The sequence below is a fragment of the Oncorhynchus nerka genome, linkage group LG24 (genome assembly GCF_034236695.1).
Source record: "Oncorhynchus nerka isolate Pitt River linkage group LG24, Oner_Uvic_2.0, whole genome shotgun sequence".
In the NCBI taxonomy this organism is placed as follows: Eukaryota; Metazoa; Chordata; class Actinopteri; order Salmoniformes; family Salmonidae; genus Oncorhynchus; species Oncorhynchus nerka.
In genome coordinates this window covers 74,108,380-74,133,449 of record NC_088419.1, presented here as the reverse complement: position 1 = coordinate 74,133,449, position 25,070 = coordinate 74,108,380, and the positions used below count along the sequence as shown (strand labels likewise).

The following is a 25,070-nucleotide window of genomic DNA, read 5'->3' as shown; positions in this document are numbered from 1 at the left end:
TATTGCTGCCAAAGGAGGGTCTACCAGTTGTTAAATCCAAGGGTTCACATTTTCCCACCCTGTGCTGTGAATGTTTACAAGGTGTGTTCAATAAATACATGAAAACATATAATAGTTTGTGTGTTTCTAGTTTAAGTAGACTGTGTTGGTCTATTGTTGTAAATGTCATGACAAATTTATGTAGAAATCTAGGTAATTCCAAAGGGTTCACATAATTGTTCTTGAAACTGTATATTGTTGTAAGCAGCTTTGACATACAGTAGGCTACATGTAACCGTCACAACAATCATCAGTCTCCAATTAAAGATGACTAAATCAGAGTCAACACAGCACACTGTCTCTGGGTGTATTTGCTTTGTGGCTTTTGTTCAGGGCTTTGCTTTCATCACGGCCCAATACAGAGAGCAAACCTATCCTAACCAGCAGCTACTGGCTAAATCCTACCGTTCAAACATGCTCCTTGCTAACCCTATCTATTTATCTCAACTAGCTACAGCCGTGTGTGTGTGTGTGTGTGTCTGTCCTGTCCTGTCTGTCTGTCTGTCTGGGGCAGCAAACTGATACAGCTTAGGCCAGTGCTCAGTACTGGTTCTTAAAGTAACAGAGTTTGTTATGCATTGGATGTACAAGATATGAACTTCACTTCCCTACAGGAGCCTACATTTGTGGTTAATTAAAACAAAACAAAAAAAACCCAGGTCACCAGCATGCGGTTAGTTCTAGTGGTTTAAGATTGATTGAGTCTCCCTGGACTCAGCTAGAGCCTTCCAGACAGTTCTGTTGTCTGCCGTGACTATGTTGCACTGCTTTAATCCGATTATAGCTCAGGCACATAGGGCTTAATAAGAGGTTTACTGACTGAGGTCTCTGGACAGTCCACCTTTACCACAAGTCATTTCAAACCGCAACAGTAACTATCTGGTGTCCTCTTTTTGGCAGAAATTTGGATATGATCATTATTTCATCTATATTCTGAATATTCACACTCTTATTTTTTGGACCCCTCCACGATTGTTATTCAAGACAAACGCTGAGGATGGCCGATCAGCTGCAGGATGTCATCCAGAGATGGGTAAGCTAACATGCTAACAGTGGCTCATATAAGAATGATAACAACTAGCTTATAATAATATCATTGATATGACATTTTTAACAATAATATGACTAATCAGATGCATAATATTGTCAGAATTATTACTTTGAAATAGCTGTCTCTGTGAGTGGTGTCAGTTGGCATCTTGTATCTCTACAGCGAAAAGCCGTGGTGGAAGATGGTTTAAGGCCAGAGGACCATGAACTGTTCCAGAATGCTGGATTGGCGTATATTAATCAGGGTGACACGACACAACTGCTAGACTTCATTCAGGATGAGAAGAACCAGGTAAATGCATCACATTCGCATGCCCTCCAATGAAAACCCCTCTTATGCTCCACTAAGTGAGTAATTCAATTCAAAGATATCCTAAGAAGAATCACACCTTACTGTTACAGAGTGAACCGGGAGGACATTGGGTGCTTTTACACTGTTCTATTTGTGAAAATTGTTGTAAAATATACCTTGCGTTTGACACATTTTTACACATTGACAGTGTAGTGTAGTAGATTCCAGTCCCAGAGGTCGATAATGGTGATGACAGACACACGCACACTCCAGTCTCCTCTGTGACAACATCAGCAAGTCTACTACTACAGCTAACAGTACAGGCCACTTTGCTACATTGCCACCATAGACATATAGGGTGCATCCCAAATGGCACCCTATTCCCTACATAATGCACTATTTTTGACCAGGGCCCATAGGGCTATAGTGTGCATCCCAAGTAGTGCACTATGTAGAGAATAGGGTGTCATTTGCGATGTATACATAAAATAACGATCGCCTCTTGTTGTTGGGCTGTTGACCTGAAGGTGTGAGGACTGAACAGGCCGATATCCAGTCAGATTTCTCGCTCCAGTGATGGTGACCCTGTTTGGAAAGGCTATTCTCTAAGTGCCCTTGGTTGTCCCTCCTCCCCACGCCGTCTTTTGCTCTAAACCCTACACTTACAGGAGCATGTGTCAGCGTGGTTTTTCAAACTCTTTAAGGAGCTAAAGGAGCCTCAGGAGGTATCTGGGTTGAAGATATTGAATTGACTCAAATGAGAAATCTGTGAGAAAACCCTCAACTTGGACAAAAAGTATTAACTAACTGTAGTGAAGGGATATTCACTTTAAAAAGAGAACATGGAATGGAAATTGAGTTAATTTTGATGGAGTCATAACAGGGTCTATAGCTACCTCGCTAGGATGTCATGGAGTCATAACAGGGTCCATAGCTACCTCGCTAGGACATCATGGAGTTATAACAGGGTCCATAGCTACCACTCTAGGACATCATGGAGTCATAACAAGGTCCATAGCTACCTCTCTAGGACATCATGCAGTCATAACAGGGTCCATAGCTACCTCTCTAGGACATCATGGAGTCATAACAGGGTCCATAGCTAGCTCGCTAGGACATTAGGAGTCATAACAGGGTCTATAGCTAGCTCGCTAGGACATCATGGAGTCATAACAGGGTCCATAGCTACCTCTCTAGGACATCATGGAGTCATAACAGGGTCCATAGCTAGCTCGCTAGGACATTAGGAGTCATAACAGGGTCTATAGCTACCTCGCTAGGATATCATGGAGTCATACAAGGGTCTATAGCAACCTCACTAGGACATTAGGAGTCATAACAGGGTCTATAGCTACCTTACTAGTATGTCATGGAGTCACAACAGCGTCTACAGCTAACTCGTTACCACATGATGGAGTCATAACAGGGTCCATAGTTACCTCGCTAGGACATCACAGAGTCATAACAGTGTCCATAGCTACCTTACTAGGACATCATGGAATCATACATGGGTCTATAGCTACCTCGCTAGGATACCATGGAGTCATAACAGGGTCTTTAGCTACCTCGCTAGGACATCATGGAGTCATAACAGGGTCTATAGCTACCTTACTAGGACATCATGGAATCATACATGGGTCTATAGCTACCCCGCTAGGATGTCATGGAGTCAGAACAGGGTTTATAGCTACCTCGCTAGGATGTCATGGAGTCATAACAGGGTCTTTAGCTACCTCGCTATGACATCATGGAGTCATAACAGGGTCTATAGCTACCTTACTAGGACATCATGGAATCATACATGGGTCTATAGCTACCCCGCTAGGATGTCATGGAGTCAGAACAGGGTTTATAGCTACCTCGCTAGGATGTCATGGAGTCATAACAGGGTCTTTAGCTACCTCGCTAGGACATCATGGAGTCATAACAGGGTCTATAGCTACCTTACTAGGACATCATGGAATCATACATGGGTCTATAGCTACCCCGCTAGGATGTCATGGAGTCAGAACAGGGTTTATAGCTACCTCGCTAGGATATCATGGAGTCATAACAGGGTCTTTAGCTACCTCGCTAGGACATCATGGAGTCATAACAGGGTCTATAGCTACCTTACTAGGACATCATGGAATCATACATGGGTCTATAGCTACCCCGCTAGGATGTCATGGAGTCATAACAGAGTTTATAGCTACCTCGCTAGGATATCATGGAGTCATAACAGGGTCTTTAGCTACCTCGCTAGGACATCATGGAGTCATAACAGGGTCTTTAGCTACCTCGCTAGGACATCATGGAATCATACATGGGTCTATAGCTACCCCGCTAGGATATCATGGAGTCATAACAGGGTCTTTAGCTACCTCGCTAGCATATCATGGAGTCATAACAGGGTCTTTAGCTACCTCGCTAGGACATCATGGAATCATACATGGGTCTATAGCTACCCTGCTAGGATGTCATGGATTCATACAAGAGTCTATTGCTACCTCACTAGGATGTCATGGAGTCATAACAGCGTTTATAGCTACTTCGATAGGATGTCATGGAGTCATAACAGGGTCTATTGCTACCTCACTAGGATGTCATGGATTCATACAAGGGTCTATAGCTACCTCGCTAGGATGTCATGGAGTCATAACAGCGTTTATAGCTACTTCGATAGGATGTCATGGAGTCATAACAGGGTTTATAGCTACCTCACTAGGATGTTATGGAGTCATAACAGGGTCTATAGCTACCTCGCTAGGACATCATGGAGTCATAACAGGGTCTATAGCTACCTCGCTAGGACATCATGGAGTCATAACAGGGTCTATAGCTACCTCGCTAGGACATCATGGAGTCATAACAGGGTCTATAGCTACCTCGCAAGGACATTAGGAGTCATAACAGGGTCTATAGCTACCTCACTAGGACATAATGGAGAAATAACAGGGTCTATAGAAACCTCGCTAGCACATCATTGAGTCATAACACAGTGCTAGGACATCATGGAGTCACAGAAGGGTCTATTGCTAACTCGCTAGGATGTCATGGAGTCATAACAGGGTCTATAGCTACCTCGCTAGGACATCATGGAGTCATAACAGGGTCTATAGCTACCTCGCTAGGACATCATGGAATCATACATGGGTCTATAGCTACCCCGCTAGGATGTCATGGAGTCATAACAGAGTTTATAGCTACCTCGCTAGGATATCATGGAGTCATAACAGGGTCTTTAGCTACCTCGCTAGGACATCATGGAGTCATAACAGGGTCTTTAGCTACCTCGCTAGGACATCATGGAATCATACATGGGTCTATAGCTACCCCGCTAGGATATCATGGAGTCATAACAGGGTCTTTAGCTACCTCGCTAGCATATCATGGAGTCATAACAGGGTCTTTAGCTACCTCGCTAGGACATCATGGAATCATACATGGGTCTATAGCTACCCTGCTAGGATGTCATGGATTCATACAAGAGTCTATTGCTACCTCACTAGGATGTCATGGATTCATACAAGGGTCTATTGCTACCTCACTAGGATGTCATGGAGTCATAACAGCGTTTATAGCTACTTCGATAGGATGTCATGGAGTCATAACAGGGTCTATTGCTACCTCACTAGGATGTCATGGATTCATACAAGGGTCTATAGCTACCTCGCTAGGATGTCATGGAGTCATAACAGCGTTTATAGCTACTTCGATAGGATGTCATGGAGTCATAACAGGGTTTATAGCTACCTCACTAGGATGTTATGGAGTCATAACAGGGTCTATAGCTACCTCGCTAGGACATCATGGAGTCATAACAGGGTCTATAGCTACCTCGCTAGGACATCATGGAGTCATAACAGGGTCTATAGCTACCTCGCTAGGACATCATGGAGTCATAACAGGGTCTATAGCTACCTCGCAAGGACATTAGGAGTCATAACAGGGTCTATAGCTACCTCACTAGGACATAATGGAGAAATAACAGGGTCTATAGAAACCTCGCTAGCACATCATTGAGTCATAACACAGTGCTAGGACATCATGGAGTCACAGAAGGGTCTATTGCTAACTCGCTAGGATGTCATGGAGTCATAACAGGGTCTATAGCTACCTCGCTAGGACATCATGGAGTCATAACAGGGTCTATAGCTACCTCGCTAGGATGTCATGGAGTCATAGCAGGGTCCAGAGCTACCTCGCTAGGACGTCATGGAGTCATAGAAGTGTCTATAGCTACCTCACTAGGATGTCATGGAGTCATAGAAGTGTCTATAGCAACCAGGCTAGGATGTCATGGAGTCATAACAGGGTCTATAGCTACCTCGCTAGGACATCATGGAGTCATAACAGGGTCTATAGCTACCTCGCTAGGATGTCATGGAGTCATAACAGGGTCCAGAGCTACCTCGCTAGGACGTCATGGAGTCATAGAAGTGTCTATAGCTACCTCACTAGGATGTCATGGAGTCATAGAAGTGTCTATAGCAACCAGGCTAGGATGTCATGGAGTCATAACAGGATCTATAGCTACCTTACTAGGATGTCATGGAGTCATAACAGGGTCTATAGCAACCTCACTAGGATGTCATGGAGTCACAGAAGGGTATATTGCTAACTCGCTAGGACGTCATGGAGTCATAACAGGGTCTATAGCAACCAGGCTAGGATGTCATGGAGTCATAAAGGGTCTACAGCAACCAGGCTAGGATGTCATGGAGTCATAACAGGGTCTATAGCTACCTCGCTAGGATGTCATGGAGTCATAAAAAGGGTCTATAGCAACCAGGCTAGGATGTCATGGAGTCATAAAAGGGTCTACAGCAACCAGGCTAGGATGTCATGGAGTCATAACAGGGTCTATAGCTACCTCGCTAGGACGTCATGGAGTCATAACAGGGTCTATAGCAACCAGGCTAGGATGTCATGGAGTCATAAAAGGGTCTACAGCAACCAGGCTAGGATGTCATGGAGTCATAACAGGGTCTATAGCAACCTCGCTAGGACATCATGGAGTCATAACAGGGTCTATAGCTACCTTACTAGGACATCATGGAATCATACATGGGTCTATAGCTACCCCGCTAGGATGTCATGGAGTCATAACAGGGTTTATAGCTACCTCGCTAGGATATCATGGAGTCATAACAGGGTCTTTAGCTACCTCGCTAGGACATCATGGAGTCATAACAGGGTCTTTAGCTACCTCGCTAGGACATCATGGAATCATACATGGGTCTATAGCTACCCCGCTAGGATATCATGGAGTCATAACAGGGTCTTTAGCTACCTCGCTAGCATATCATGGAGTCATAACAGGGTCTTTAGCTACCTCGCTAGGACATCATGGAATCATACATGGGTCTATAGCTACCCTGCTAGGATGTCATGGATTCATACAAGAGTCTATTGCTACCTCACTAGGATGTCATGGATTCATACAAGGGTCTATTGCTACCTCACTAGGATGTCATGGAGTCATAACAGCGTTTATAGCTACTTCGATAGGATGTCATGGAGTCATAACAGGGTCTATTGCTACCTCACTAGGATGTCATGGATTCATACAAGGGTCTATAGCTACCTCGCTAGGATGTCATGGAGTCATAACAGCGTTTATAGCTACCTCGATAGGATGTCATGGAGTCATAACAGGGTTTATAGCTACCTCACTAGGATGTTATGGAGTCATAACAGGGTCTATAGCTACCTCGCTAGGACATCATGGAGTCATAACAGGGTCTATAGCTACCTCGCTAGGACATCATGGAGTCATAACAGGGTCTATAGCTACCTCGCTAGGACATCATGGAGTCATAACAGGGTCCATAGCTACCTCTCTAGGACATTATGGAGTCATAACAGGGTCTATAGCTACCTCACTAGGACATAATGGAGAAATAACAGGGTCTATAGAAACCTCGCTAGCACATCATTGAGTCATAACACAGTGCTAGGACATCATGGAGTCACAGAAGGGTCTATTGCTAACTCGCTAGGATGTCATGGAGTCATAACAGGGTCTATAGCTACCTCGCTAGGACATCATGGAGTCATAACAGGGTCTATAGCTACCTCGCTAGGATGTCATGGAGTCATAGCAGGGTCCAGAGCTACCTCGCTAGGACGTCATGGAGTCATAGAAGGTCTATAGCTACCTCACTAGGATGTCATGGAGTCATAGAAGTGTCTATAGCAACCAGGCTAGGATGTCATGGAGTCATAACAGGGTCTATAGCTACCTCGCTAGGACATCATGGAGTCATAACAGGGTCTATAGCTACCTCGCTAGGATGTCATGGAGTCATAGCAGGGTCCAGAGCTACCTCGCTAGGACGTCATGGAGTCATAGAAGTGTCTATAGCTACCTCACTAGGATGTCATGGAGTCATAGAAGTGTCTATAGCAACCAGGCTAGGATGTCATGGAGTCATAACAGGATCTATAGCTACCTTACTAGGATGTCATGGAGTCATAACAGGGTCTATAGCAACCTCACTAGGATGTCATGGAGTCACAGAAGGGTATATTGCTAACTCGCTAGGACGTCATGGAGTCATAACAGGGTCTATAGCAACCAGGCTAGGATGTCATGGAGTCATAAAAGGGTCTACAGCAACCAGGCTAGGATGTCATGGAGTCATAACAGGGTCTATAGCTACCTCGCTAGGATGTCATGGAGTCATAAAAAGGGTCTATAGCAACCAGGCTAGGATGTCATGGAGTCATAAAAGGGTCTACAGCAACCAGGCTAGGATGTCATGGAGTCATAACAGGGTCTATAGCTACCTCGCTAGGACGTCATGGAGTCATAACAGGGTCTATAGCAACCAGGCTAGGATGTCATGGAGTCATAAAAGGGTCTACAGCAACCAGGCTAGGATGTCATGGAGTCATAACAGGGTCTATAGCAACCTCGCTAGGACATCATGGAGTCATAACAGGGTCTATAGCTACCTTACTAGGACATCATGGAATCATACATGGGTCTATAGCTACCCCGCTAGGATGTCATGGAGTCAGAACAGGGTTTATAGCTACCTCGCTAGGATATCATGGAGTCATAACAGGGTCTTTAGCTACCTCGCTAGGACATCATGGAGTCATAACAGGGTCTATAGCTACCTTACTAGGACATCATGGAATCATACATGGGTCTATAGCTACCCCGCTAGGATGTCATGGAGTCATAACAGGGTTTATAGCTACCTCGCTAGGATATCATGGAGTCATAACAGGGTCTTTAGCTACCTCGCTAGGACATCATGGAGTCATAACAGGGTCTTTAGCTACCTCGCTAGGACATCATGGAATCATACATGGGTCTATAGCTACCCCGCTAGGATATCATGGAGTCATAACAGGGTCTTTAGCTACCTCGCTAGCATATCATGGAGTCATAACAGGGTCTTTAGCTACCTCGCTAGGACATCATGGAATCATACATGGGTCTATAGCTACCCTGCTAGGATGTCATGGATTCATACAAGAGTCTATTGCTACCTCACTAGGATGTCATGGATTCATACAAGGGTCTATTGCTACCTCACTAGGATGTCATGGAGTCATAACAGCGTTTATAGCTACTTCGATAGGATGTCATGGAGTCATAACAGGGTCTATTGCTACCTCACTAGGATGTCATGGATTCATACAAGGGTCTATAGCTACCTCGCTAGGATGTCATGGAGTCATAACAGCGTTTATAGCTACTTCGATAGGATGTCATGGAGTCATAACAGGGTTTATAGCTACCTCACTAGGATGTTATGGAGTCATAACAGGGTCTATAGCTACCTCGCTAGGACATCATGGAGTCATAACAGGGTCTATAGCTACCTCGCTAGGACATCATGGAGTCATAACAGGGTCTATAGCTACCTCGCTAGGACATCATGGAGTCATAACAGGGTCTATAGCTACCTCGCAAGGACATTAGGAGTCATAACAGGGTCTATAGCTACCTCACTAGGACATAATGGAGAAATAACAGGGTCTATAGAAACCTCGCTAGCACATCATTGAGTCATAACACAGTGCTAGGACATCATGGAGTCACAGAAGGGTCTATTGCTAACTCGCTAGGATGTCATGGAGTCATAACAGGGTCTATAGCTACCTCGCTAGGATGTCATGGAGTCATAACAGGGTCTATAGCTACCTCGCTAGGACATCATGGAGTCATAACAGGGTCTATAGCTACCTCGCTAGGATGTCATGGAGTCATAGCAGGGTCCAGAGCTACCTCGCTAGGACGTCATGGAGTCATAGAAGTGTCTATAGCTACCTCACTAGGATGTCATGGAGTCATAGAAGTGTCTATAGCAACCAGGCTAGGATGTCATGGAGTCATAACAGGGTCTATAGCTACCTCGCTAGGACATCATGGAGTCATAACAGGGTCTATAGCTACCTCGCTAGGATGTCATGGAGTCATAGCAGGGTCCAGAGCTACCTCGCTAGGACGTCATGGAGTCATAGAAGTGTCTATAGCTACCTCACTAGGATGTCATGGAGTCATAGAAGTGTCTATAGCAACCAGGCTAGGATGTCATGGAGTCATAACAGGATCTATAGCTACCTTACTAGGATGTCATGGAGTCATAACAGGGTCTATAGCAACCTCACTAGGATGTCATGGAGTCACAGAAGGGTATATTGCTAACTCGCTAGGACGTCATGGAGTCATAACAGGGTCTATAGCAACCAGGCTAGGATGTCATGGAGTCATAAAAGGGTCTACAGCAACCAGGCTAGGATGTCATGGAGTCATAACAGGGTCTATAGCTACCTCGCTAGGATGTCATGGAGTCATAAAAAGGGTCTATAGCAACCAGGCTAGGATGTCATGGAGTCATAAAAGGGTCTACAGCAACCAGGCTAGGATGTCATGGAGTCATAACAGGGTCTATAGCTACCTCGCTAGGACGTCATGGAGTCATAACAGGGTCTATAGCAACCAGGCTAGGATGTCATGGAGTCATAAAAGGGTCTACAGCAACCAGGCTAGGATGTCATGGAGTCATAACAGGGTCTATAGCAACCTCGCTAGGACATCAACTTAGCTTTTTTGACCGACGTGAGGGGGTAGTCAAGGTGGTCATTTGCAAGATAGCCCACATGCAAGCAACAATTTGTATACCCCCCATAAACTTGCACAACTGTTTTTCATCATCAGTTGCTGCTTTCTTTCTAAATGTAAAAGGTAGACAACATGACACAGAAGTTTTTGGTTATTTTATCTGACCCAGGGAATAGTGGAGTCTATGGGCTGTGGCCTCCTTGCGTCCCTGGTGGCCGAGGTACTGAAGAGGAAGAAGAGTTCCTCTACCTGTAAGGCCGTTATCACACACCTGGCCGAGGTAAACTATATATATATATATATGAATGACCCTTGACAGAATTGGATGGCAGAAGGCTAAAGAGCAGGTAGATTCACATGGCATCAGAGTTAACAGTAATGTAGAAATCTTGTCTCTCAGACATGCAGCCCGATGGAACTCATGCTGATTTTTCTCGGCCAAGTGGATGACCTTCATCCGGACCTCATCGCTGATACCATCGTACTTATGGCCCCGCATCTTCAAACAGGTAATACTTAGCAGTGGTATTGTGAAGGCTATCTCCTGCAGATGTTGTTTGTTTCCCTCTACTGGACACTTACTGGAACTTCATCTTGATGACGTTCCCTTTCATTTTTGTATACCGATATTTTTTTATTTATAAATGCAAACAGAACACAAAAACAACACAACCACCACAACATTCCCAGACCTGTCCATAAACGTACAAAAACACAGAAGCCTTCCATTTCAGTACACATATACCTGTACATCAAATTAAAACACAATTATGTATGTTGGTAAATCTTACACTCCTCAAGATTACCAATGTGAGGTTTTCAGATTTGATCACGTCTTTCTTTTGCTTAATATCATGAAACACGATCTAATGGAATGTAACTACCTTCCGTTCAGTATTGACGATGCGTGTGTATGATGCTTTCCAATTGATAGCTACACATATTTTCTGCAGCAATTAGCCCTAAATTACAAAACCTTCTTTGATATTGGTCAATAATACTTACATTCCGCAACAGACATAATCATGGAGATGGATGGATGTAAAATCCTTGACACAATGATATGATGGCACAGACATTATCCCAAAATGGTGTTCATTTCTCACAGGACAACAGCATATGTAATTGGCTTCCTTTTAGTTTTTTTTGCATCTCCAACAGCGATATGACTGATTTCTGGGTACATTACATGCATTCTAGCAGGGGTGTAGTAAATCCTATGGATTATCTTCAATTGCAATAATTTATGGCTAAGATTGTAGGAGCAAATATGAACATTTTCACATAAAGTTGAGGTCGGAAGTCAAATCAAATCAAATCACATGAACTAGTTTTAATGACTCCAACCTAAGTGTTTCAACCACTCCACAAATTTCTTGTTAACAAACTATAGTTTTGGCAAGTCGGTTGGGACATCTACTTTGTGCATGACACAAGTAATTTTTCCAACAATTGTTTACAGACAGATTATTTCACTTATAATTCACTGTATCACAATTCCAGTGGGTCAGAAGTTTACATACACTAAGTTGATTGTGCCTTTAAACAGCTTGGAAAATTCCAGAAAAATATGTCATGGCTTTAGAAGTTTCTGATAGGCTAATTGACATAATTTGAGTCAATTGGAGGTGTACCTGTGGATGTATTTCAAGGCCTACCTTCAAACTCAGTGCCTCTTTGCTTGACATCATGGGAAAATCAAAAGAAATCAGCCAAGACTTCAGAAAAAATAATTGTAGACCTCAACAAGTCTGGTTCATGCTTGGGAGCAATTTCCAAACACCTGAAGGTACCACGTTCATCTGTACAAACAATAGTACGCAAGTATAAAAACCATAGGACCAAGCATCCATCATACCGCTCAGGAAGAAGAAGCTTTCTGTCTCCTAGAGATGAAAGTACTTTGGTGCGAAAATTGCAAATCAACAGCAAAGGACCTTGTGAAGATGCTGGAGGAAACAGGTACAAATCTATATCCACAGTAAAACGAGTCCTATATCGACATTACCTGAAAGGCCGCTCAGCAAGGAAGAAGCCACTGCTCCAAAACCGCCATAAAAAAGCCAGACTACAGTTTGCAACTGCACATGGGGACAAATATCGTACTTTTTGGAGAAATGTCCTCTGGTCTGATGAAAAAAAATAGACCTATTTGGCCATAATGACCATCGTTATGTTTGGAGGAAAAAGGGGGAGGCTTGCAAGCCGAAGACACGGGGCGGCAGGGTAGCCTAGTGGTTAGAGCGTTGGACTAGTAATCGGAAGGTTGCAAGTTCAAACCCCCGAGCTGACAAGGTACAAATCTGTCGTTCTGCCCCTGAACAGGCAGTTAACCCACTGTTCCTAGGCCGTCATTGAAAATAAGAATTTGTTCTTAACTGACTTGCCTAGTTAAATAAAGATAAAAAATAAATAAAAATCACCATCCCAACCGTGAAGCACGGGGGTGGCAGGATTATGTTGTGGGGGTGCTTTGCTGTAGGAGGGACTGGTGCACGTCACAAAATAGATGGCATCATGAGGGAGGAAAATGATTTGGATATATTGAAGCAACATCTCAAGACATCAGTCAGGAAGTTAAAGTTTGGTCACAAATGGGTCTTCCAAATGGACAATGACCCCAAGCATACTTCCAAAGTTGTGGCAAAATGGCTTAAGGACAACAAAGTCAAGGTATTGGAGTGGCCATCACAAAGCCCTGACCTCAATCCAATATAAAATGTGTGGGCAGAAGTGAAAAAGCGTGTGCGAGCAAGGAGGCCTACAAACCTGACTCAGTTACACCAGCTCTGTCAGGAGGAATGGGCCTAAAATTCACCCAACTTATTGTGGGAAGCTCGTGGAAGGCTACCCGATATGTTTGGCCCAAGTTAAACAATTTAAAGGCAATGCTACCAAATACTAATTGAGTGTATGTAAACTTCTGACCCACTGGGAATGTGATGAAATAAATAAAAGCTGAAATAAATCACTCTCTACTATTATTCTGACATTTCACATTCTTAAAATAAAGTGGTGATCCTAACTGACCTAAGACATGGAATTTTTACTAGGATTAAATGTCAAGAATAGTGAAAAACTGAGTTTAAATGTATTTGGCTAAAGTGTATGTTAACTTCCGACTTCAACTGTATCTGTGACCAATAGTTCTCATCAATTTCTTCTTTGAGATCTGTTTCCCATTTTTACCTTATGTTCTGAACCATCAGATAAAAATTCAGTCAACCCTTGATATAACTTGGCAATCAACTTCTTTGGCGTTGCAGCTTCTTTCAGTATTTGTTCTATGCTACTGTTAGGTTAATCCAGATTCTGTTGAAGCGATTGAATAAGATTTCTTAAATAGTCTTAGATAACCCACATTTTTCTTTTAATTGATTGAATGACAGTAGCGAGCCATTTTAATACATTCCTTTCCAAATATTTATTAATACATTACCTCAAAACAAATCAGAATGCAGTAAAACAACCTATACACATGCATTCCTTCAATTACTTTTTAATAATGTATTCTTGCCTCTCCTAGTGCTATTCATGTTGGTGACTTTTGAATGTCTCCGTCCATCTCCTAGTGCTGCTGCGTCTGGGTGAGGAGAAGGCTCCCTGGGTAGGCCTGGCTCTGGCTGCCCTACAGAAGCAGGTGTCCAGGCTGCCAGTGCCTTACACCAAGGAGCAAGAAGTGCAGGATGCGTATGGTCTGTGTCGTTGCTGCTCAGCCCTGGCCAGGTTCATGGAGCCATTCGTGGAGGAAGTGAAGAGGAGGGACAACAGCGAGGATGGTGGCACTGCTTCAGACAATCAGCTAAAGACTGAGCTTCTCAAGTTGTAGGTGTCTGTCTGTCTGTCTGTGTGCTTTGTTGGATATTAATGTTGCTAAAAGGAGCACCAAAATGTATCAATCAGATGTAGTTATTGGCCAGGTTATAATCAGGAGAGTAGAAGATACTGACACCGGTTTGTTGATCTGTAATGCATATTATTCTTCTCTCTACAGTTGCATGGGGAGCTTGAGGGAGCCACTCCTTCAGGCACAGCTTGACCAGGCTATAGACATCCATAAACAGTCTCCCCTATGGCACTTTGCTACAGACATACTGGTAAGTAATCCGGGCCTACTTGGTAGTGACGGCCTTTTGAAATGGCTCTGCACACTACACTAAGGGTTAGCTCTTTTTCTACTGCATCTTCCAGCAAGTCCATCGAGATTATCAAACAAGGCAATCAACCTTAAAATAGACTATTTTAATAAGAACCTAGCTAAAACAAGACTACATTGTGTTTTTGATCCTAGGCCACCCTACCAGCCATCCAGGAGCCTCTCCCAGGCCTCCTGTTCTACAAGGCTCTGAAGAAGAGGGAGGAGTCTGGCCTCCTGACAGACAGTACTAAAGCCCAGGAGTCACGGGCCTGTCTGGCATACCTGCTCTTTGTCCAGCTCATCACCATCGAGAGCTTTCCAGCAGTTTTCAGGTGAAACACAGTAGAAAGGTTCTGAATAACCGTATTATTGAAGATATGGGGTGATAACTATGTTTGAAACATATAATAGTATTAATATTATTTTGTTGATCTCTCAGCCCTGTGTTTGTCCTGCAGTGTAATATGGAATATATTGACCTCCTACTGAGTAGGTATGTTTTCAGAGCTATACTGTTCTTACATGATAATAAAATATTGGTTTGAGATATAGTGTGTTCCTCTAAACAAGATGTTTTCTTTCCTAAAATAGAAAGGAAGAATCGTTCCTACTCAAAGGCCTGGTAAGGATAAATTGATTTCAAATCTTCCAAATACTATATTGAGTGAATTCTCTGAGTAGTAAGTATTGCTATGTATTCTTCTCCATGCTCGATCACTCAGGAATTATATACAAAAAGCTTGGAGAGAGTGGAGGATAACAGCCTCCCAGTTGAACTGCTGGACCTAAAGTCATTTTACAGTGTTCCACAGGTGAGTCTGACTACATACCAGAAGCAGCTAAACAGATGCATATGTAACAGACGTAAATGATAATAACTTGTGATTTGTGTTTTTGTTGTTGTGTGGAAATGCAGCACTTGGTGCAGATCCTGACTGTGTGTCCAATTCAGCATTTGGTAATTTAATAAAACTCCTGCATGAATAAAACCAATTGAAATTATTACTATGTTTACTATTATTACTATGTACCTGCTAGCCTAATAACTCCTTTATCCCACTACCAGAGAGAACAAGGGATTAAAGTGTTACAGCTCTTCATAGATAAATTGGGACCTGAGGCTAAGCACAAATTCTTCAGGTGAGAATACTGTATAGCCTGTATGTGGTCCACAATGGATGAATCTGTAGTACTCTATAGCAGTACCCCCCGTGCATGTTTAGTTTTTGCCCTAGCACTACACAGCTGATTTAAATAACCAACTCATCATCAAGCTTTGCTTATTTGAATCAGCTGTGTAGTGCTAGGGCAAAAACCAAAACGTTCACCCAGGGAGGGCCGCAGGACCACATGGTATTAGAAACATCTTGAATATCCTGATTTCTTATCGTAGGTGTATGATAAAAACCAGTTGCCATGCCGGAGTAGAGGGTTACATTATAAAGAACATCAAAAATCAGATTGAGCTCTCCTTGAAGGTAAGATATACAGTGCATTCGGAAAGTATTCAGACCCCTTCCATTTTTCCGCATGCTAAGTTGCAGCCTTATTCTAAAATTGATTAAGAACTATTCCTTATCAATCTCTACACACAATACCCAATAATGACAAAGCGAAAACAGGTTTAGTTTTTTTGTGCTAATTTATTAAAAATAAAAAACAGAAATACCTTATTTACATAAGTATTCAGACCCTTTGCTATAAAGACTCTAAATTGAGCTCAGGTGCATCCTGTTTACATTGATCATCCTTGAGATGTTTCTACAACTTGATTGGAGTCCACATGTGGTATATTCAATTGATTGGATGTGATTTGGAAAGGCACACACCTGTCTATAAGGTCCCACAGTTGAAGAGGTCCCAATCCATCAACATGATCAAGACAAATGAGACGAGTGTGGACTACAGGAAAAGGAGGCCCGAGCACGCCCCCATTCTCATCGACGGGGCTGCAGTGGAACAGGTTGAGAGCTTCAAGTTCCTTGGTGTCCACATCACCAACAAACTATCATGGTCCAAACACACTAAGACAGTCGTGAAGAGGGCACGACAAAGCCTATTCCCCCTCAGGAGACTTAAATGATTTGTCATGGGTCCTCAGATCCTCAAAAGGTTCTACAGCTGCACCATCGAGAGCATCCTGACTGGTTGCATCACTGCCTGGTATGGAAACTGCTCGGCCTCTGACCGCAAGGCACTACAGAGGGTAGCGTGTACGGCTCAGTACATCACTGGGGCCAAGCTTCCTGCCATCCAGGACCTCTATATCAGGCGGTGTCAGAGGAAGGCCCTAAAAATTGTCAAAGACTCCAGCCAACCTAGTCATAGACTGTTCTCTCTGCTACTGCACAACAAGCGGTCCCGGTGCACCAAGTCAAGGTCCAAAAGGCATCTTAACAGCTTCTACCCCCAAGCCATAATACTCCTGAACAGCTAATCAAAGGGCTACCCAGACCCCTCTTTTACGCTGCTGCTACTCTCTGTTTATAATCTATGCATAGTCACTTTAACTCTACCTACATGTACTGTAAATATTACCTCAATAACCTCAACTAACCGGTGTCCCCGCATATTGACTCTGTACTGGAACCCCTTGTATACAGCCTCACTTGTTATTTTACTGCTGCTGTTTAATTATTTGTTACTTTTATTTTATATTTTTTTACTTAACGTTTTTGAAAAAAAGCATTGTTGGTTAAGGGCTTGTAAGTAAGCATTTCACTGTAAGGTCTACACCTGTTGTATTCAGCGCATGTGATAATTACAATTGGATTTGATTTGACAGTGCATGTCAGAGCAAAAACCAAGCCATGAGGTTGAAGGAATTATCCGTAGAACTCCGAGACAGGATTGTGATCCAGGCACAGATCTGGGGAAGTGTACCAAAAAAATGTCTGCAGCATTGAAGGTCCCCAAGAACACAGTGGCCTCCAACGTTCTTAAATGGAAGAAGTTTGAAACCACCAAGACTCTTCCTAAATGGCCAAATTGAGCAATCGGGGGAGAAGGGCCTTGGTCAGGGAGGTGACCAAGAACCCGATGGTCATGCTGACAGAGCTTCAAAGTTCCTCTATGGAGATGGGAGAACCTTCCAGAAGGACAACCATCTCTGCAGCACTCCACCAATCAGGCCTTTATGGTAGAGTGGCCAGACGGGAGCCACTCCTCAGTAAAAGGCACATGACAGCCCGCTTGGAGTTCGCCAAAAGGCACCTAAAGACTCTCAGACCATGAAAAACAAGATTCTCTGGTCTGATGAAACCAAGATTGAATGCCAAGCGAAACCTGGCACCATCCCTACGGTGAAGCATGGTGGTGGCAGCATCATGCTGTGGGGATGTTTTTCATCGGCAGAGACTGGAAGACTAGTCAGGATCGAGGGAAAGATGAATGGAGCAAAGTACATAGAGAGATCCTTGACGAAAACTTGCTCCAGAGCGTTTAGCACCTCAGACTGGGGCGAAGGTTCACCTTCCAACAAGACAACGACCCTAAGCACACAGCCAAGACAGTCCTTGAGTGGCCCAGCCAGAGCCCGGACTTAAACCCGATCAAACATCTCTGGAGACCTGAAAATATCTGTGCAGCGACGCTCCCCATCCAACCTTTGAGAGGATCTGCAGAGAATGGGAGAAACTCCCCAAATACAGGTGTGCCAAGCTTGTAGCGTCATACCCAAGAAGACTCAAGGCTGTAATCACTGCAAAAGGTGCTTCAACAAAGTACTGAGTAAAGGGTCTGAATACTTAGGTAAATATAATATTATACTTAGGTAAATATAATAATATTTACCTAAGTATAATATTTCATTTCTAAAAACCTGTTTTTGCTTTGTCATTATGGGGTATTGTGTGTAGATTGATGAGGGGAGAAAAAACAATTAAATCCATTTTAGAATAAGGCTGCAATGTAATAAAATGTGGAAAAAGTCAATGGGTCTGAATACTTTTTGAATGCACCGTAGTAGGAGACATTTTGATAAACATGACAGTAGCTCCATTTCATTGCATTAGAAAAGGTGTATACAGTGCAACCTATAATTGTGTTATTCTCCTTGTTATCTCTAGCCAGGTCATGAGAATGAATGGTTTATGGGAATCCAGGTTTTGCCCCTACTGAGACTGGTTCTCTGTTTCCCACGGGGCCCAGAAACAGACCTGCTGAACAGTATGGACAGGTTAGTACCATTTGTCCTCTTCCTAAATTTAGGGCCGGTTACCTGGATACAGATTAAACCTAGTCCTGGACTAAAAAACACTGTCAATGGAGAGCAGTGTGCATACTTTTTCTAGGACTAGGCTTAATCTGTGTCTGGGAAGCTGGCCCATAGGATCTGTCTAAGCAATCCTGATACCTCTCTGTAGTCTAAAATACAAACCCTGGACTGGTGAGCCTGCCTTGCCCCTCTACAAGCTGTGACTGGTCCCTTATCTGGTCATTAATACTGCAGTAGAGAGCTGCATATTCTAGCCACATATATCTGGTGCCCAGCATAAGGCAGATGGAACATGGACTACGGAACAGATCTATTCTCTAATGAAGTTCAGGTTTCATTCCTAGAATCCCTTTCTTTCTAACAATGGAGATAGCATTCTTAGCCAACAAGACATAATTGATTAATCAACTCTCCATCCAGTTTAAAACATAGACTGTAGTAAATAGGTCAACATCAGCTGACTGTTGTCAACTTGTAATGCCCGATTGAAACACAGACAATATAATATACACTGAACAAAAATATAAACGTAACATTTTTTATTTATTTAATGTTGGTCCCATGTTTCATGAGCTGAAATAAAAGACCCCAGAAATGTTCCATACGCACAAAAAGCTTATTTATCAAAAATGTTGTGCACAGATTTGTTTAAATCCCTGTTAGTGAGCATTTCTCCTTTGCCAAGATAATCCATCCACCTGAAAGTTGTGGCATATCAAGAAGCTGATTAAACAGCACGATCATTACACAGGTGCACCTTGTGCTCGGGACAATAAAAGGCTAAAATGTGCAGTTTTTTTTACACAACACAATGCCACAAATGTGTCAAGTTTTGAGGCAGCGTGCAATTGGCATGCTGTCGGCAGGAATGTCCACCAGAGCTGTTGCCAGAGAATTTAATGTAAATGTATCTACCATAAGCTGCCTCCAACATCGTTTTAGAGAATTTGGCAGTACGTTCAAACAACTCACAACCTCAGGCCACGGCCTCACAACCTCAGACCATGTGTATGGCGTTGTGTGGGCGAGCGGTTTGCTGATGTCATCGTTGTGAACAGAGCACCCCATGGTGGCGGAAGGGTTATGGTATGGGCAGGCATAAACTAAGGACAACGAACACAACTGCATTTTATCGATGGTAATTTGAATACACAGAGATACCGTGACGAGATCTGTGACGAGAAGGTATCTGTGACCAACAAATGCATCTGTTTTCCCAGTCATGTGAAGTCCTAATGAATTTATTTAAATTCACTGATTTCCTTATATGAACTGTAATGCAGTAAAATCTTTGAAATTGTTGTTTATATTTTTGTTCAGTATAGTATTCTTTGTCCATCTCTACCTTAGGGTAATGGAGTCTCTCAATCTGTTACGATACCTGCATATGCGGGACATGGACTGGCAGCAGACAGTGAGTGTTTTTGACACATTCATATAACTCAGAAGATTAAACCTTGCTACTAGTCAGTTGACGTGGTTAAGACAAGACAGCACGGTGACGGTCTAACGCTGATGTTTTCAGTCAAGTATATGGCCGGAGCTGTTCAAGATCAAAGAGGACTACCTGAAGATGCTGAGGGTGTGTCTGGCCCTCTCTAGAGCCTACTATGCAGGGCAGGTTAAGAACATGAGAGAGGACAAGAAGATTCAAGCACAGGGTAAGAAAGCAGATCTCTCTACACTACAGTACTCCATCTATTAACATGTATTATATGTACATACTGTGTATTATTCTGGGAAGAATGTACAACATGTGTTATACTGTGTACACAAATTAATGTATTATTGTGACTCTCATCCACTAACAGAAGCCAGAGAGGCTAGAGTTGCATTAGTTCAGACTATGACTGTGAAGAACAAGATGGTATCAGATATGACCCCAGAGATGCAGTATCAGGTAACCATAGTCACGTTACCACTGCTGTTTTTGCTTGCTTGTCAAATTGAATTTAATCATTTGAATTGGCACTGAGTTATCTTGACTTCACAGGTACTGCAGTGTGCTCTGGTGACCTTTGACCTGATGGAGAGTCTAGTGATCCGTATTGAGGAGATATCAGAGGAGAAAGTGAAAACGGGGACTGCTGTCTAACAACAGAGATGGCTGAGTCTTATGCTTTTAAAAATGATTGTTTCAGGCTAATAATAAATAATAAATACACAATCTACAAAAAAATATTTCTTTATTTAAGCCTCATTTCACTTATTTGCAATGCTGGATTTTCAATTGACTTTCTACTGAATCCATACAGTAATAGTATTCTTCTGGATACAGGATTGGATGGATTGAGTATATCAAGCGCACTAAACACATGCAAGTTGGGTTAAAGCCATTCTGTGCTTGTGACCGTAAACACAGCGGATGCCAGACCTAGCATAAATCAATCATTAGAGTCACTAACCTACCATGAACAGGTAGGTTTGAGGGGACCTGGCATCCCCACTCTGCACCAGCTGCTCACCCCAGCTTAATGTCCTTGAGCATCTCCCAGACAGAGCTGCTCTCTATAATGTGGGCCCTGGCCAGAGACATCCGATCCCGCACGCTGTCAACATGGGGCTTACTGGTGGCCTGGAAGATGAGATCACTTTCATTATCACAGGGGGAAAACTCGAACTCTCAACTTTAGCCGGCTGGCAAAAACCTTGCACATTGACAGAAATGTTTATTAATGTGCATTGTCCCTGAGCAAAGTAAAGTAGCCTAACTTTGTATCAACTTTATCGTTATAAACCGTATTTGTATTGACTATATCTTATCTATGCATAGTCATGTACAAATGACCTACATGTACAAATGACCTTGACTGACCTTTACCCCCGCACATTGACTCGGTACCGGTTTCCCCTGTATATAGCCTTGATAGTTATTTTATTGTGCTACTTTTTATTTTATTTTTTATTTTATTTAGTAAATATTTTTAATTTCTTGAACTGCATTGTTGGTTAAGGGCCTGTAAGTAAGCATTTCACGGTATTACCTGTTGTATTCGGCGCATGTGACAAATAACATTTGATTTTGATTCGATTTTTTATCAACCTATGCCAAGTATCTTAATTTTCGTTTTTCAGTATTATTATTACTTAATATCCATGTCAATATAATGTGTGAGGACTTAGGGATGTCTTCTTTCATCCTTACTTTGGCTATAGTCAGCATCCCCTTGACTATCTCTGTGTTGTTACGTACAGGTAGAACTCTGAGATTGCTGCCAAGGAATCTGCAATAGACCACAGGATCCCTCAGTTACAATGAAAGCACAGCACTAACATATCCATGTGACCGGAAACATTGTTGCATCATTCAAAACTACTGGTCATTTGAATGCATTTGGGTCGGTACAGTAGGATAATCATTTAGAGGAGGAGTGATCATTACTGTGAAACTACACTAGTCCACAATGGCCTGTAAATGTATAACATTTGCACATGTTAGAATCATTCCAGACAGGAATACAATTGTCTGCTATAAAGTATAATAAAATAACTATACCTGTGCTGTATCACTGACATGATGCCCAGTTCCTTCTTCCCATAAAAAGGGGCTTGCAGGAGAAGGAAACTATTGCGGTGAACCGTCACAAACTTCTTGATCTTGTCAAACAGTCCTGCTTCCTCAAGGTTCTCTGGTAGTTCTTGTGGGTTTATTATGAGGAATGCAATACCTGGACAACCCACATATACATTAATTTATAACACAACTTTGGTTTTGCAGACTGGCCTTGGGTTTATGTGCTTTATTTGCTGGATTATGAGGGAGTCAATGGGCTATCACAAAATATCTAGGTAATACCCGACAGAAGTCTTCTGCAGTCTTTTAATAGGAGCAAAATCCTGCAGTTTTTGAAGTTAGACCACATTATCTGAAAGGTATCTCATGTCATGACAGGCCCAGGGGACAGTGTGTATGGCGGGAACCCCCTTACAACAGGTGGTAGGTGGCACTGGGACATGGTCTTCTTGGCATTGGCAATATGATAGCCTAAAGACACCAACTGCGGATCTCTAGTATAGGCATACATACTGTACCTTTGAAGCATGAATCAAATAACGTAATATCACATTGATGATTACCTGACTGCGGGAAAACAATGGATCCCGACTTGACAGCGTCTGAGAATCGGATCCGATGGTGCTGTGCAAGAAGCATCCTGGATGTGTCATGATTCTGTGTGTTTTAGTAGGGTAATGTTTTAGATGGGTAATGTCTTGATGAAATCTAATAAGCTGTAATAATCAAATTGTCAATATTGTGACTTCATATCAATATTGGGAAGAACTCAATTATACAATTGTCCATTTCTGCCCAAGCTAGCTCGCTAGTAACTTCTTTGGCTAGCCATTTGTCGTGTTAAACGTTACCTGAAGTGATGTGCTGACTATAATTGTTGTTTTCCATTGAGTTGTCCTGTCATTACCGTTGGTAGTCATTATAGGTGGTGGTATGTAGCTAACTGTATTCAGCCAAAATAAGATAGGGTGCGAAGTTGGATAACAAAACAAGTCTGTTTTGTCCGAATGAACGGTGCTGAGTTGACTGGAATCTAACGAGGCACGTGAAGGAGGTGTGAGCAATGACGTCACGGGACCCTAAAAGGTGACGCCATTTAGGTCATTTCAATTCAATTCAATTCAATTCAAGGGCTTTATTGGCATGGGAAACATGTGTTAACATTGCCAAAGCAAGTGAGGTAGACAACATACGAAGTGAATATATAAAGTGAAAAACAACAAAAATTAACAGTAAACATTACACATACAGAAGTTTCAAAACAGTAAAGACATTACAAATGTCATATTATATATATATATACAATGTACAAATAGTTAAAGGACACAAGATAAAATGAATAAGCATATGGGTTGTATTTACAATGGTGTTTGTTCTTCACTGGTTGCCCTTTTCTCGTGGCAACAGGTCACAAATATTGCTGCTGTGATGGCACACTGTGGAATTTCACCCAAAAGATATGGGAGTTTTTCAAAATTGGATTTGTTTTCGAATTCTTTGTGGATCTGTGTAATCTGGGGGAAATATGTCTCTCTAATATGGTCATACATTGGGCAGGAGGTTAGGAAGTGCAGCTCAGTTTCCACCTCATTTTGTGGGCAGTGAGCACATAGCCTGTCTTCTCTTGAGAGCCATGTCTGCCTACGGCGGCCTTTCTCAATAGCAAGGCTATGCTCACTGAGTCTGTACATAGTCAAAGCTTTCCTTAATTTTGGGTCAGTCACAGTGGTCAGGTATTCTGCCGCTGTGTACTCTCTGTGTAGGGCCAAATAGCATTCTAGTTTGCTCTGTTTTTTTGTTAATTCTTTCCAATGTGTTAAGTAATTATCTTTTTGTTTTCTCATGATTTGGTTGGGTCTAATTGTGCTGTTGTCCTGGGGCTCTGTAGGGTGTGTTTGTGTTTGTGAACAGAGCCCCAGGACCAGCTTGCTTAGGGGACTCTTCTCCAGGTTCATCTCTCTGTAGGTGATGGCTTTGTTATGGAAGGTTTGTGAATCGCTTCCTTTTAGGTGGTTGTAGAATTTAACGGCTCTTTTCTGGATTTTGATAATTAGTGGGTATCGGCCTAATTCTGCTCTGCATGCATTATTTGGTGTTTTACGTTGTACACAGAGGATATTTTTGCAGAATTCTGCGTGCAGAGTCTCAATTTGGTGTTTGTCACCATTTTGTGAAGTCTTGGTTGGTGAGCGGACCCCAGACCTCACAACCATAAAGGGTAATGGGCTCTATGACTGATTCAAGTATTTTTAGCCAAATCTTAATTGGTATGTTGAAATTTATGTTTCTTTTGATGGCATAGAATGCCCTTCTTGCCTTGTCTCTCAGATCGTTCACAGCTTTGTGGAAGTTACCTGTGGCGCTGATGTTTAGGCCAAGGTATGTATAGTTTTTTGTGTGCTCTAGGGCAACAGTGTCTAGATGGAATTTGTATTTGTGGTCCTGGTGACTGGACCTTTTTTGGAACACCATTATTTTGGTCTTACTGAGATTTACTGTCAGGGCCCAGGTCTGACAGAATCTGTGCATAAGATCTAGGTGCTGCTGTAGGCCCTCCTTGGTTGGTGACAGAAGCACCAGATCATCAGCAAACAGCAGACATTTGACTTCGGATTCTAGCAGGGGGAGGCCGGGTGCTGCAGACTTTTCTAGTGCCCGCGCCAATTCGTTGATATATATGTTGAAGAGGGTGGGGCTTAAGCTGCATCCCTGTCTAACCCCACGACCCTGTGTGAAGAAATGTGTGTGTTTTTT

General features: G+C 42.7%; 2 protein-coding genes across 2 annotated transcripts; one reads left to right on the top strand and one right to left on the bottom strand.

Annotated features, from left to right (window-relative positions):
- The first annotated feature begins 850 nt into the window (after nt 1-850).
- LOC115108573 (glomulin-like) lies at nt 851-21,005 on the top strand. Its single transcript, XM_029633087.2, has 18 exons — nt 851-1,072; nt 1,253-1,381; nt 10,618-10,728; nt 10,849-10,957; nt 14,021-14,273; nt 14,443-14,545; nt 14,740-14,918; nt 15,026-15,079; nt 15,178-15,208; nt 15,309-15,398; nt 15,503-15,544; nt 15,653-15,726; nt 15,980-16,064; nt 18,654-18,763; nt 20,153-20,216; nt 20,328-20,463; nt 20,614-20,702; nt 20,796-21,005. Exons 1-18 carry the CDS (start codon nt 1,037-1,039, stop codon nt 20,895-20,897), a joined length of 1,797 nt encoding a protein of 598 aa, XP_029488947.1. The 5' UTR covers nt 851-1,036; the 3' UTR covers nt 20,898-21,005.
- LOC115108577 (protein SPO16 homolog) lies at nt 20,972-23,343 on the bottom strand. Its single transcript, XM_029633092.1, has 5 exons — nt 23,168-23,343; nt 22,880-22,973; nt 22,299-22,470; nt 21,948-22,026; nt 20,972-21,377 (listed from the first exon to the last, which is right to left on the bottom strand). Exons 1-5 carry the CDS (start codon nt 23,234-23,236, stop codon nt 21,264-21,266), a joined length of 528 nt encoding a protein of 175 aa, XP_029488952.1. The 5' UTR covers nt 23,237-23,343; the 3' UTR covers nt 20,972-21,263.
- Between the last annotated feature and the right edge of the window lie 1,727 nt (nt 23,344-25,070).